The sequence below is a fragment of the Rhinopithecus roxellana genome, chromosome 3 (genome assembly GCF_007565055.1).
Source record: "Rhinopithecus roxellana isolate Shanxi Qingling chromosome 3, ASM756505v1, whole genome shotgun sequence".
Classification (NCBI taxonomy): Eukaryota; Metazoa; Chordata; class Mammalia; order Primates; family Cercopithecidae; genus Rhinopithecus; species Rhinopithecus roxellana.
In genome coordinates, this window is record NC_044551.1 from 52,837,509 (window position 1) to 52,853,349 (window position 15,841).

At 35.4% G+C, this 15,841-nt stretch overlaps 1 protein-coding gene across 9 annotated transcripts in view; it reads left to right on the top strand.

Annotated features, from left to right (window-relative positions):
• Positions 1–15,841, top strand: part of CDH18 (cadherin 18) — a 1,132,251-nt gene that overhangs the window by 1,098,915 nt on the left and 17,495 nt on the right. For all 9 annotated transcript variants that reach the window (XM_030927840.1, XM_030927845.1, XM_030927844.1 and 6 more), the window contains one exon: positions 1,012–1,129. In XM_030927840.1, the coding sequence (XP_030783700.1) occupies positions 1,012–1,129 (118 nt within the window). The remainder of the gene's footprint in view (positions 1–1,011; positions 1,130–15,841) is intronic.

Below are 15,841 nucleotides of genomic sequence, written 5' to 3' on the forward strand. Positions count from 1 at the left end.
AGAGAAATTTAGGTTTTAACTGTGATATTCTTTGGTGAATTACCTCCCTTGTAAAATATTGAACTGGTTGAAATTAAGTATAATGTTCTAAGAAATGATATTAGTTTCTAAAACGGACACATTGTATGTCAGAAGCAGGAAATACTATTTTCATAGCACTATCTTCTCCCTCTTTGTTTCTTGTTTTTCTAAGGAAAGGGTTGAATGAAGACACCTAAGCATTACAATAATAATTTTCAAAAGAGGAAAATATATTTTTGTCTGTTTATTTTGATATTTATTTTTTAAGAGCAGACTGGCCACACTTATTGAAATTCATGTTCTTCTCTTGGGCCACCATAAATTCTAACTTACTCTGCTTTTTAGTGTACATTAAGTCCAGATTCTGAAGAATTGCTTTCTCCTGAGCACTAGAGAGGAGAAGTTATTCGTAAATCACTGAGGGTCTTGTTTTGCCTCTGCCATTATTTTAGAGATTTGGGGCACATCACCATCCTTCCAGGATTCAGGCTCCTCGTCTGTAATATATAGGGACTAGATCATGATCTTAAAGGCCTCTTGAAAAATAATAAAACCAAGACTCCACTGTTCTTGCATTTACTACTTAGACCAACATACACTGATCAGCTGTTCTGAATCAACACTGGGATGTTTATATTTGTGCAAACAATATTTTATTTCTCCTCCAACAGGTGTTCATGTGAAAACATTGCATCGAATTGACCCCACAGTACCATGGCCGATTAAGGAAAACATAAAATCAATGTGTGTGCATTGCTAGAAAATAAAGTGTGATGAATGTTTAGAAATTATATACCATGTTTTTCCTAAAATCAAATGTAGGATAGAGCAATTTAATTCATTGTTTTATGACCTGAATTTGAAAAAAATAACTCAATTTGGAAGAAAAGATCTTCTAAAAATATTTTTTAGCAGAAAGAATACAATGTAATTAAAATCAAGAGAACAAGTAAAATTAAATTTACTGTTTACTGTTTGTCTTTTCTTTAGGTTATTCACACCATCAGTGCCACTGATAAAGATGATTTTGCCAATGGGCCAAGGTTTAACTTCTTTCTTGATGAACACCTGCCTGTAAATCCAAACTTCACTCTGAAGGACAATGAAGGTGAACATATGTACACATATTTATTTATCTATGTGGTTTCTGCTTTGACCTTATATGTAGTAGGCTTTATTCTTATATACTCACAAACATCTTGCAAATCAGCATTCAAAGTCAGTTTGATGCTACTGTGTTATGATCTGTGAATAGCTTGTATTTAAAATTGAGCCATATGTACAAATAACTTTCATTGAATTTATTCAGAAGCATCTCTTTAAACAAGAAATGTACATGTAATATGCTCTTGGGCAAATTTTAAGAGAAATCTTAGCTGACAAACTTGTTTATGAGAGCTGCTGCTACTGCTTGGAGGTAGAAAATATTCAAATTAGGAAAAATGAAAAATGTATCCTAGAGACAGTTACTAAAGGAAATGCAATGCTTGCAATCATCTTGTATGAGCAAGACTATCAAGATGTGCTGTACAAATTATATTTCCTCTTATTATGAACATTGTCCAAAATATACGTAGAAAGATATGCACAAGTATGCAGAATATTTTGGAAATTTTTGAATCATTTTTATTTAGCCTTCTGTATTGTGTGGTTAAACATAATCCCATAATATAGTAACTACGGAAGTTCCTTCATTATTTACATGTCCTCTTTGGTACATTTCTCAAGGTTCCATGTAAGTCATTTTTCATACCTTAGGGAAACATTAAGCTATACGGTATGTACAATTTTCTGATTAGGATCAACTTTTTCTTTCTCCAAACTATATATTTGATTATGTTTATGTGAATATGCTGCTATTTGGAATTTAACAGTTGCCTCAGAATGACATGAAGAAAACAGTGGCACATACATTTTCAGTAAACATTGAATTCCCTCTCTCTTTACTTCCGGGAGAAGATTTTCAAATGCAAGTTACTAAATGACAACCTACCAAAAGCATTTTTCCCATTTTCCCTAAACATCTTTAAATATAAAAAAGGATCAAAATGTACACAAAGCCATAAGATTTATATGAACATTTAAAGCTTAATTGTCCCTCACATTTTAAGTGGCCCTAGGTCAGCTCTGCTTATGGGAATAAATATTTGTGCATGTTAGTGTATGACAAATTGCATTTAACTGACTATTGTACATTTACTTACATTAGAACAGGCTGTCTTATAATTCAAATATACTTAGTATGATTAAATATGTGAAACTCGTGAAAAAAATATTTTTCCATATTTCAAAGAATTGTATAATTTGGCAGAGGTTATTTAATTTGCTTCCTTAAGAGATTGGGATCATATGTTGAGCCATGCACTTATGTTTCAGTTGCATTTTTTTCTATTCCAATAAAAACTTTATATTTTAAAATAATTTAAATTTGATAACATATTCGACTTAGATTTGAAGATATGTTCAATTCAAGCTATTTAACCCACATAAGTATAACTCTGAATGTACTTTAGAAAAACAGAATAATTTTGCTATTGTTGAATCCCACATTCTTTTTCTTTTCTTTTTTGAGAGGGAGTTTCGCTCTTGTACCACGCCTGGCTAGTTTATTTTTTTGTTGTTGTTTTTTGTTTTTTTTAATTATTATTTTTAGTAGAGACAGGGTTTTACCATGTTGGTCAGGCTGATCTCGAACTCCTGACCTCAGGTGATCCACCCTCCTTGGCCTCCCAAAGTGCTGGGAATACAGTCATGAGCCACCGTGCCTGGCCGAATCCCACATTCTTAATGAAAATTTCTTCATACAAGATTATTATAGCTGGAATTTGTGAATTAAATTATTTATTTATTTATTTATTTATTTATTATTTATTTATTTTTGAGATGGAGTTTCGCTCTTGTTGCCCAGGCTGAAGTGTAATGGTGTGATCTTGGCTCACTGCAGGCTCCACCTCCTAGGTCCAAGTGATTCTCCTTCCTCAACCTCCCAAGTAGCTGGGATTACAGGTGCCCACCACCATGCCAGGCCAATTTTTTGTATTTTTTAGTAGAGACAGGGTTTCACCATGTTGGCCAGGTTGGTCTTGAACTCCTGACCTCAGGTGATCCTCCTGCCTCGACCTCCCAAAGTGCTGGGATTACAGGTGTAATTCACAAATTCCAGCTATAATAAATAACAAGAATAATTTCTCTCAGATAGAAAAAAACAGCAATTGTTTTGGATGGAAATATTAACACATAGCTGAAAACATGTACTTGAGTTAACAGTCTTGGCTGTCCTCCATAAATTCAGCCCCTAAACCTCCTGAGCCTCGGTTTTTAAGTCCATTTTCCATGATTACAATCACTGACTTAGTACCCTTGGGAGAATTAATAATACCATATATAAATATATTAGAATCAAATGATCTTGCCTCCACAGACAAAGCAATTATAGATAATAATGTATAAAGATGAAATTAAAAATAAAATAGCCCTACCAAACTGTATACATACATGCATATACACATGCTTATATACCTACATTTACTTATGTAATCTGGAGATCAACAAAAATGAAAATACAGTAGAATTAGAGTCAGGAAATACAATGGAATAAAAGTCAGAAAATGATGGACTGCAAGGTCTTGTGTGCTTGGGCTTTGTGTTATGTAAGTTAATTGACATTCACATGTCCATCAAACATAAAAAAAAAAAAAAAAAAAAAAAAAAAAAAACAGACAAAAAAACTGGGAGAAAATTTATCATGTTCTGTGCCTATGTAAGTTAACTGACATTTACAAGCCCCCAGAATATAAAGAAATAAATTTAGAAAAAAAATATTACTTTCTGTGCCCACTTCTCACATGAAAGTCCATAGTGAGGGAAACAACAGAAATCAGACATAGCCCCCAAACCAGGACCAGCGATCAGGAAGCCATTGGTTTAGTGACATCTCCCAAATTGCTATATGGCAAAAAGCAAGGGCACAGAGATTTTTCAAAAAAAGAGAGAGAAAGAGATGCTTATTGTTGTTCATGATAAGCCTGAGAACCAAAAATTTAAAAGATAGTGAATGAATTGAGAAAGAAATCAGAAAAATGAATTTACTCTAATGAAAAATGCATAAATGATGACAAAAACGCTTTTGTAATTTCAAAATACAAAAATAAATTAATAACATATTTACAAAAAGATAAAAATTGATTAGACAAAATGAGGCAAATAAATAAATTTAAAGAAAATATGTATAAAAATAATTAGGAAATTCATATGAAAATAAAATTATAGTTTTGGCATATATAGAGAACTATACAGAACCACATAGAGATATGTGGAAATTTAATGGTATATATGTAGCTATACATATATGTTCAGAAATTTTAATTTTAATTATATATATGCACACATGTGTATATATAGCACATATATTGCATATATAATTATAGCTATTGAACAACTAGAAACTTCATAGAATTTTATAAATAGTACAATTGAAATCTATATTTGGGAAAGATGCACATCAAATTCAAAAGAGTGATCAATTTTAGATAGAAAAGAAGTGGGATCAGATAGAAAGCAAGGACTGTAAGTGTAATGTCTTATGTCTTAAAAAGAGATCTGAAACAGATGTGGCATAATAATGTGTTTCAAATCTAAGTGGTAATATTTTCTTTTAATTTCTACATGAGGGACAGAGTTCACTAAAACAAGTTTAGCATGTTTCCAGGCACAAAATTGGAGCTCACATATTCATTCAACCAGCGTGCGTGTAAACACTATTCCTGTAGGTTTCTATGGCAAGTGATGATCTCATTACAGGTGTAGTCAGGACCTACTTCTTGCTCTCAAATGGAACTGAAATGGAACAAAGAATAAACATGCTGCTCAACCGTCTTGTAAGAGATGTGTCTGTCCTGGAATGGGGAATTACGATTAGTTCCTAAAGACGGAGATAGATAACCTGACAACTGAATGATGAATGAAGCTTAACAAGAAAAGAGGGAATGGCTAAAATTCATAGGCAGGAAGTTTATCTAGCCTAAAGGCCCTAAGGTATGGGGAAGAGTAGCAGAGTGAACTTAACAGACTGACTAAAGTTCCATATAAAGTCAACATAGGTATTGAAAGTGGAAATTAAAGTTAGAGTTGGCTAGAGAGGCAATCTATAGCCAGCTTGGTTTCTTAGTCTGTGAGAAGTCAATCTCCATTTTTGTTTCTTTAAAAAAATCAATCATAATTTCAATGGAAGATATGGAAACTAACTTTTTAGCAGGAGTGATGTAGTATGATTTCTAAAGGAGTATTTTGGTTGATATGTAGATAATGGATTATGAGCAGAGAAGTACAGTGGTGTCAATCATCTTTAATTGTAACTATTATAAAATACCTTAAGACTCTGGAACAGTTTCCCTTTGTGAACAATAATACCAGAACTTCTTCGATCTTTAATTCTTCTCCTCAGGATATTCATGCTAGGGCACAATTTCTCATGAAACTCTTGCATTTCTTCATGTCTTGCCAGCAGGGGCATTAATTTTTTATTTTCTTCCAGACTATCTCTTCTGCAAAGTTTGTATAACAATCAGCCTTAGAAGATACAGTGTCTTCCTTAGGTTCAAAAGACTTATTTATTTGATGTATAGTATTAATAAGGATAATGATACTCTCTGATACAGAGATTGGGCATGTATTTTTACAATTCGTTATCAAACATCCAGGCTCCGTAAATTTAAGATTCCTTAGCTGAGGCACAAACCCACTGCGTGCTCCACAGCACCTGGGGCCTCCACATCACTCCGCTTCACCTTAAGGTATAAGGAAACAAATCTGAAGGAGAGGTTATGCTCCTTGCTGTGATATAAGTAAAAAAATCCTTTGTCTTTGACTCAGGAGGCTTGTGTTTTCTTCAGGCATCTATAACATTGCATCAGGCTGACTAGCATGTAAGTAGGTACGATCTCAGCTCACATGCTTTACATTTCTTGACACTTTATGGAAGTAACTCCTACTAGTAACTATTGTAAAAACACCTATGTGCTTATTATACCTTCTTAATGTATGCATTCTAAGTTCATACCAGAGAATACTTTAGCAGTATTTATGCCTAGAATTACATAAGTTAGCTAATTTCCTTATACTAAGAAGATCTTCGCCCATCTATACTCTGATGAAATTCTCCTATTTAATATCTAAATATGCTTTGCTAAATAACTAAATGTAACATGATGTTCCATGTTTTTCTCAGATCTTTCCCATTCCCGTGGGATCTTTCCTGATATACGTTCTAACCCTCTTGAATTTGGAATCTGATAATTCACCTGAACATTGCAGAACAAATGTCTTCTTTAATGTTCCGTCATGTTTATTTTTAAAGTTTCTTTATTTTTGGACCTAGTTTTTATTACTCACTGTGACATGTGCTGGGAATATATTGGTGGAAGTGCTAGCATGGAGCTAATGAACTGCTTAAAGAAGCAAAAGTCCTATGAGAACAAATACATCCATTCAAAGAAAATCCGCTTTGGTTGATATCCATTTGATTATTTGATAGACGTGTAAATCACTAGTGAAATTCTTTATTTTTAACATTCTCTTTAGCTTTCTATCTTAATGATTTTACAATCATTGTCAGCCTTTCTAATATCTAGAACAAATGCCAGTTTTTTGTGTGTTTGCCTTTTTTTGTTGTTGTTCTGGTGGGGGTAGGGGGAAAGGGGAGACAGGACTGGGACACATGGTCTTATTTCTTAATATATCTAGAATTTTTTGATTGAATGACACATGTTTTGTGCTGTTATAGTGGAACACCTGAAACTGAGAATTTGTATACAATAAAAATTTATTTCTCACAGTTCTGGAGACTGGGAAGTCCAAGATCATTTGTTGTCTGTAAGGGCCTTGTCTCTGCTTCCAAGATGACACCTTTGGACAGAAGGAACACTTTTCTTTCTTTCTTTCTTTCTTTTTTTGAGAAAGAGTCTAGCTCTGTCGCCCAGGTTGGAGTGCAGTGGTGCGATCTCAGCTCACTGCAAACTCCACCTCCCAGGTTCATGCCATTCTCCTGTCTCAGCCTCCCAAGTAGCTGGGGCTACAGGTGCCTGCCACCACGCCCAACTAATTTTTTGTATTTTTAGTAGAGATGGGGTTTCACCGTGTTAGTCAGGATAGTCTGGATGTGACCTCGTGATCCACCTGTCTTGGCCTCCCAAAGTGCTAGAATTACAGGCGTGAGCCACCACGCCATGCCAGGAGCACTTTTCTTTATTAGCAAGACAGTGGAAGAGAAAAAAATCTCACTCCTGAAAGCCTTTGTTTGTTTGTTTGTTTGTTTTGAGATGGAGTCTCACTCTGTTGTCCAGGCTGGAGTGCAATGGCACAGTCTTAGCTCACTGCAACCTCTGCCTCCCAGGTTCAAGCGATTCTTCTGCCTCAGCCTCCTAAGTATCTGGGACTACAGGCACTTTCCACCACACCTGGCTAATTTTTATATTTTTAGTGGAGACAGGGTTTCACCATGTTGGCCATACTGGTCTCGAACTCCTGACCTCAAGTGATCCACCCACCTTGGCCTCCCAGAATCCTGGAATTACATGCGTGAGTCCATGTGCCCAGCCTGAAAGTCGTTTTTACTGTGGCATTAATTCCTTCATGAGACTGGAGCTCTCAGGACCTAAACACCGCCCATTAGGCCCACCTCCCAACATTATTGTGTTAGTGACTAAGATTCCAACACATGAATTTTGGACGGGACAGAAACATTCAAGCTATAGTACTAACAGAAGATCAAATAATAATATACTTCTCCAGAGAGTATTCACCATTTCTCTGGTAAGCAATTAGAGAGGATTATATTCACTTTAATCCACTCGGAGTCTGAACTGAGTCACGGCTGATTTGCAGTTTTGTTTAGTTTCAGTTTGTCTCTGATTTGTCTCTGTTTCCAGAGGATGACCCTCCAGGGCTCTAGACTGAGAGCCTCCTTGTGCACTCGCAGTAGTCCTTAGCTATAATCACTGTTCAACACCAAGTTATAACAAAAAAGCTTTTCTTTGTCTTTCAGGGCTTTTCAGCTTAGAGATTTAGCATTCTGTTAAACTTCCAATTTAACTTGCAATTTAAATTTTAAACATAACGAATGTCTTTAGGGAAAATCAGCCACGTCCCTCAATTTCCAATTTAATTGCAGATTCAGGAAACTTCCAAAAGCTCCCCTAGTTTCTCTGTCCCCAGCTTAGAATCCCAGCCTCTTGTTAGTTCCTAATGTAAGTAAATACCTATAGAAGAAAGGATGTTTTGCAACCAACAGTTTTTATCTCCACAGTTTTTCCTTCTCTAGAATATTAACTCCTCTACTTGTCTCGCTTCAGCAGTTTTCTGATGCCTATAAATGGAGATCTTCCTTCCTTCCTTCCTTCCTTCCTTCCTTCCTTCCTTCCTTCCTTCCTTCCTTCCTTCCTTCCTTCCTTCCTTCCTTCCTTTCTTCCTTCTTCCTTCCTTCTTCCTTCTTTCTTTCTTTCTTTCTTTTTTTTTTTTTATTCTTGACAGTTTCGCTCTTGTTGCCCAGGCTGGAGTGCAATGGCGCAATCTCGGCTTTCCGCAACCTCAGCCTCCTGGGTTCAAGCGATTCTCTTCCTAACAAGTAGCTGGGATTACAGGCATGCGCCACCACGCCTGGCTAATTTTGTATTTTTAGTAGAGACGGGGTTTCTCCATGTTGGTCAGGCTGGTCTCAGACTCGACCTCAGGTGATCTGCCCTCCTCAGCCTCCCAAAGTTCTGGGATTACAGGTGTGAACCACCGCGCCCAGCTGAGATTTTCTTGGTATTTTAAGCTTCTCTCTTTGTTTTCAGTGGGAGAATTGGTCGATCAAAAACTGCATATTTTACCTAGACCTACATTTTATACATGAAGAACCATTTAGGAAAACTTTCATTAAGTGATTGAGCATAAATGGAGCTTCAGAGAAAGGATACCGTTCAATGATAGTCTAATCATCATGAAGATGATTGTTGCCTTGATATTCCCTTAGATGCTACAGCTATTTGTTCTTTCAAATTTAATTAAAATTGGGTTAGAACCCCATCTTATGTACGGAGCAAATTCAAGTTTCTTTCCAAAATTTCTGAGGATTAGTCACCATTTCAACCAATATTCTCTGTTTCTCAGGCACTTGTTGCCTCTGTTACTTTTACATGCCTGCTATGTATCCTCCCTTCCCAAAGAATTATATTCTCACAGTACAAACTATTACTGAAAGTTTGAGTGTACAGACTGCCGGGAAAGGAAAGGCCAGCTTAGTAGCCATCTGAAAAAGAATATCAGGTGACAGAAATTATAGCCTAAGAATTGATTTCCAACTCATTCTCTCTTCCAAAACTTAACTGGGATAACATGGACAGCTAAATAAACTTGACCTGTGGATAGATCCCCAAAGTCACCTCCAAGGCAAAGAGACTTTGAGATTAACAAGAACATATTTAGATGCTGGCTCAATTCTACCTACTATCCCTTACTATGTTGGAGGAATCTCTGGGAATCAGAACTCAAAACGCCTTTCTTAGAGAAAGATCAGAGGACATGGCAGGGGTCAAGTTAGTTGAAGGACAGAGGCAGTTATTGTGAATTAGGACATATTAAAACATGATTATATATCTAAGTGAGACTTTTTGAGCTAACATGAAAATACTGTCAATTTAAAAAAATCTGGTAAGGTGATACAATTCAAATGAACACTATTACAAACTACATCAGTAAGCAGAAAGTTCAAAAGGGGAAGCAAATAGAATGTTTCAGAGTGAGACTCTAGAAACAGCTTGCTACTGTTTGAAACCTTGCTTCTCTGCTAATTATAGGTGAAACTATAGCCACGACATTATGTTCAGGGTATCTCTGTTTTTTCTTTTGTAAAATGGAGATATATAGGCAATTATTATTTTATCGGTGTAAATAGAGATGAAACTATAAAGAATTTGAAACCACACGTGAAATGCAATGAGTCATAATGGGCACATAGAAGGTAACTAAAACATAAATAAATGGATGGAAAAACAATAATGGAATAACTAAAGAAATTATCCTGAGTGAAGAAAGACATAGATTTAAGAGTGAAAATCTTCTAACTTGACAGATGATGAAATAATGTTACAAATTTCCACACAGTGAATTTAATTTGTAAAGGTACTAGACAGTGTCAAAATACTCATTTGTAAAATTGGAAGTGAACAGCCAATTGATCTACTTTTAGTGATATTGGAAAGAAAGAACTACAATAAAAGAATCCTTTTCTATCTAAGATAGCACTCATGTGACAATTAAGCAGTGATATTTCAAAATACTGAATGTTACAGAAAACAATAACTGTATTATTTATAATAAAATTCATTTGGCAAAAAGTTACAATAAGGGATTTTTCAGTATTGACTATGTAACTGTTGGAGCTATTACAGCCAAATGAAAATAAGATGAAATAAGAACAAATATTTTTCAAAGGTGAAGTATAAAATAAACTTTATCTAAACTAATATGATTAAACATTTACCAGAAACAATGAAGTGTTGAATATAATCACATATAAAAGCAATGATAAATTGATAGAAAATATAGTATTTCCTATGAAATGTCTATTAAATGCACTTTGCATATTGTCAATATGAATATATTCACTTACTGGGCCTAATTCAAAATGAAGACAAACGCTTTACAAACACACACGCGCGCGCGCACACACACACACACACACACACACACACCCTGATTCCCTCGAGCTGACATTTTAAGCTATATGTCCAGCATATACCACTCTAGCCTCACATCAAATTATTATTCATCACCTCTTCCTTATGTTCCTTGGAAAGAATGCCTTTCCTCTTAAGAGAAATTCTGTAGACAGTTCTTAACATTGTTTTTCTTCTCCTAGTTAATTTTTCCAGTGTTATGTACTGTCTGCTGGGAATACAGCAGTTTTTTAAACTGCCTGATTCAAGGAATTCAAAGACACAGGACCTGCTTTCAAGAGGCTTGCTGTCTAGTTGGGGAAATGAGGATGATATGAAATGTAATTTGCCATGGATGGAGGTGAAATGTGAGCTACTTTAGAGAGATCACTACAAACTGTATTGTTAAAAGTGGTGGAACATGGTTTGACGTTAGGGATAGAGTTTGTTCCACCAGGGAGGTGAATCAGAGATTACTTTTCAGTAAGTGGTGGATTAAAACAACATAGAGATGACAGAATGCAGCATCAATTTCTTGGCTGGAAAAATCTAGAGAGGGAAATGTAGCAAAGCAGAGACTCAGTGGCATTTTAATTCACTCATGGGAACATACTAATGACTAAGCACTGTGCTTTATTCTGTACTCCAATATAAGATACTCCGGCATTCATTCTTTAGTTGCTTTAGTACCAAATTGTGGTGGCTAGAAAAAATTGTGCCAATAAATCTTCCATATTTATCTGGAAAGTTATTTCTCCCAATTTATTAAATATTAAACATTGATTCAGAGAATAATCAAGTGAAGGGTTTTTCTTTTATAATGTATATTGTAAAATACATAATTTTGCTTAATATTGACCTATTTTTATCATTAATTAGTATGTTGGTAATAACACAACTGTATTTAAAATTTAAAAACCAGAGTTCAAAGAGAATTAGAGCATTTAAAGTTGTATTTTCTAAAACAACAAAGAAGTATAAAATGTTTTCTGTTTAAAATGTAGTTGTTTTCTTACTATCACCTTCTCTTTACATTGTGATGTCAATTTTTAATCATAATATCAAGTAATTTCATTGTATAATTTTAACTGCTAAACTTCACATCCATAGCGAATAAACTATGGCCATATTATCACTAAATTTATGAATGTAGACTTGAGCCAGGCTTCCAGGAATACAATAACCATGTTCATTCATTTGTAATACGCAAGTACAACTAACCTTCCAGTATGAAATCATGCTTAGTCTACAAAGATAAATCCATTCTGTTTCATGATCTTCATGCTGTTTCTTGAGGGACTGTGCTTTATTTGATGTGAAGAGATTTGCCAACCTAATTCTTAGGCTTAATTCTAACTGTAAGGTACATTTGTAAATCTTACAGATTAGGGCAAAAGGTTATTAGTAATTATGTGTGCATTTCTATCTCTGTTTACAGGGTTCTAAATCACATTTAGTTTGTCTTTCATATTGGAAAATGCTTATTTTTTTGATGATTTGCTATCAGGAATATCTGCTACTCACACTGGTTTTTATTATGTTCTCTCTTTGGTAGGCGTTGTCCATTCTCACAGATACTTGAATTCTTTAAAAATAAATGAGTCAAAATAACACATTGTTTCTAAAACAAGAAAAATGCGCTGGAAATTAATTTTTTTTAATCATATGAAACAAAAGATTTCTTGGAGTGTCATTTTTACTTTGTTGGTGGCATTCTGAAGATTTGGTGTTCTCCTTGGCTTTATTACTTTTTATTATTTTTGCAGCATTCATTCTTCTAAAAATGATCATAACATTTATAAGTTGCTTTATAACCTTTAACAAAACACATAAAAGGAAAAAGGAAAACTTGTTTTTCTTGTGGCCATTGGGGGTTGGTGAAAGAAGATACGACTTTAAGCTTATGTTGCATGGAAGTTACAATAAGGGATATTTTTAATGTTGACTATGTAACTGTTAGAAAGGTGTCTTTTGGAGTCCTTTCAAATTTCACACTCCATTGGTAGGGAAATGCAGGTATGTAGTTTGATACACATTGGAAATCATGGGAAATTTTAAATGTTTGTCTTGTATTTCTTTGGTATTGCCAGATTTGTAGCAGTCAATATTCTCGTAGTTTATTTTTGTCCTTCAAACAAGAACTCACAGCTGGTGTTGTAATATGCTTAATTTCTCTACAGAGTATAACCATTTAAAATTTTGTTTTTATCCACAGGGTTTCAAGAGACCATTTAGCGATTCCTCACACTCCTAAACAAAATAAGGCACATATAATCTGCCCTAAATTACAAATCAAGCCTCATATATCCTCTAATGGATGTGACTGCAACTGTGTCCTGCTGAGTCAGTTATCTAAGGTCAGGGACAAGGTTGGAACACATGGCTTTTATTCTACAGTGGCTCTCCTTTCTCCTACCAGTCAAATACTAACATTATCTGGACGCGCCTTGAGAGAATTACACCATCCTTTAGCTGAATGCAGACACTCCAACTTGGCTAGTGAGAAGTTAAAGAGCATGTATACAATCTTGACCCTAAAATGTAAAAGATTGTGGATGAACTGTAGTGATCCATTTTAGTGGCTCTTTTGCTTTAGGTACAAAGATATGCTTTTGTTTTCTCTCTGGTTATTTTGAACTCTATTGATTATATATATATATGTAAAACATATAAACATTGTTGTTTTACATATATATATATATGAAATTATTTCTCCCCTTATGGATTTGCCAGCCCACACCACCTCTCACCTTTTTACTCCCACTCACAATGAAAGAAAACTGACTCAAATTCACTAAGCAAAAATATAGAAGTAGAAAAATAAAACAAAAATATTGCTAATTTTGACTGGGTATAGTGGCTCTTGCCTATAATCCCAGCACTTTGGGAGGCTAAGGTGGTTGGATCACAAGGTCAAGAGATTGATACCGTCCTGGCCAACATGGTGAAACCCTGTCTCTACTAAAACTACAAAAATTAGCTGGGCATGGTGGCGTGCGCTTGTAGTCCCAGCTACTTGGGAGGCTGAGGCAGGAGAATCACTTGAACCCGAGAAGTGAAGGTTGCAATGAGCCAAGATCGCACCACTGTACTCCAGCACTCCAGCCTGGTGACAGAGCAAGACTCTATCTCCAAAAAAAAAAAAATAATAATAATACATATATATGTATATATGTATGTATATATGTATGTGTGTATATATATATAAAACTAATTTTATCATTGCATGTCCCTTGCTTTCCTTCTGTGAAAATGTAAGTTCCATTCGTCTGCTTTAATACTTTCCTTGCTAAGAACCACATGGTGCTACAGGAGTCATCTGCTCCACCCTGTACATTAATGCAGGTGAAAAAAACTATTTTAAAAATAGAATGATACATTCACTTGTTAAAACTATCTAAGGATTTATGCTTACACTTTTTTTTTAGTGTTTATAAATCTAGTGACTCCAAACATAGTATTTTCTACTTTAACTAATTCATTCTCTACTAAAAAAAAATACTGTTTATTAAAGGTTTGTGATAAATAATGGGTAGAAGTTTTCTCTTGGAGTTCATACTCCTATTTTATTTTTAAAACAGCTGTTCTTATCTCTCCTGCAGTTATTATATTATTGTTATGTTTTTATGAATTATTTTGCATTTTGGCTTGGACTTTATTTTAAAAGCTCCTTTTTTCTTCTTTATTTCCCTCCTTTCTAAATTAACACTTAGACAAATTTGTGTCATTCATAAGCAGATTTCCTGATATTCTTCAAGAATCACATAGTTATTTTTTGTGTATTTGTGCTTATTTTGTAAAGTCCAAAATACAGTCTTGAATATACAGATGTAATGGCAAAGAAAGATTGAACAATTTAAAATATGGTTTTTTTTTTGTTTTTTTGTTTTTTGTTTTTTTTTTTTGAGACGAAGTCTTGCTCTGTCGCCCAGGCTGGAGTGCAGTGGCCGGATCTCAGCTCACTGCAAGCTCTGCCTCCCGGGTTTACGCCATTCTCCTGCCTCAGCCTCCGGAGTAGCTGGGACTACAGGCGCCGGCCACCTCACCCGGCTAGTTTTTTGTATTTTTTAGTAGAGACGGGGTTTCACCGTGTTAGCCAGGATGGTCTCGATCTCCTAACCTCGTGATCCGCCCGTCTCGGCCTCCCAAAGTGCTGGGATTACAGGCGTGAGCCACCGCGCCCGGCCTAAAATACGTTTTTTAAATTCTTGGTAATAGATGGCAGCTTCTTTGCAGAAAGAGATGTTTTCGGCAGAGAATGGAAAAACAGCAAGAAAAAGGACAAAAGAAATTTAGAAGAGCTACTGTGTAGCATCTGAAGAAAGAACGAATATTGGCCAGGCGCGGTGGCTCACGCCTGTAATCCCAGCACTCTGGGAGGCCGAGGGGGGCAGATCACAAGGTCACGAGTTTGAGACCAACCTGGCCAATATGGTGAAACCCTGTCTCTACTAAAAATACAAAAAATTAGCCAGGTGTGGTGGCGGGTGCCTGTAGTCCCAGCTACTTTGGAGGCTGAGGCAGGAAAATCGCTTGAACCCGGGAGGTGGAGGTTGCAGTGAGGCAAGATTGCACCATTGCACTCCAGCCTGGGTGACAGAGAGAGACCCAGTCTCAAAAAAAAAAAAAAAAAAAAAAAAGGACAAACGCTAACAGATTGATTAATAATCTCCTTGGAGATTATAAAATAAATACATTTATTTTAATATACTAGGTGGAATCAGTTAAGATGGTTATAATTTGTATCAGCATGTTTTGTGAATCCAAAGCAGAAACAGACAATGGACATTGTATTTATCCAGGATTTTAAGATTGTCATGTAGTAAGGAGTGTGGCAGATGGTCAAAGGGATGACATTCCAGGGTGCAAATCAGAACATAATGACATATTGGATCACGCATTTGTAGTTTGGCAGAAAGACAAGTGAGGCCACAAGGATGTTTGCAAACTTAGATGAACAAGCAGAATCCAGAGTCCGAAAATGGAGATTAAGCCACTGTAGGATTCAAAGAAGGGGAAGTCAGGGAAAATGAAGAAATAAACTTTCATTAGAGAGCATAAAGAGATCATGCTGCTGAAGTATTACAAGATAAATGAGTTCATTTTGCTTTCAATCTCTTTCTGCA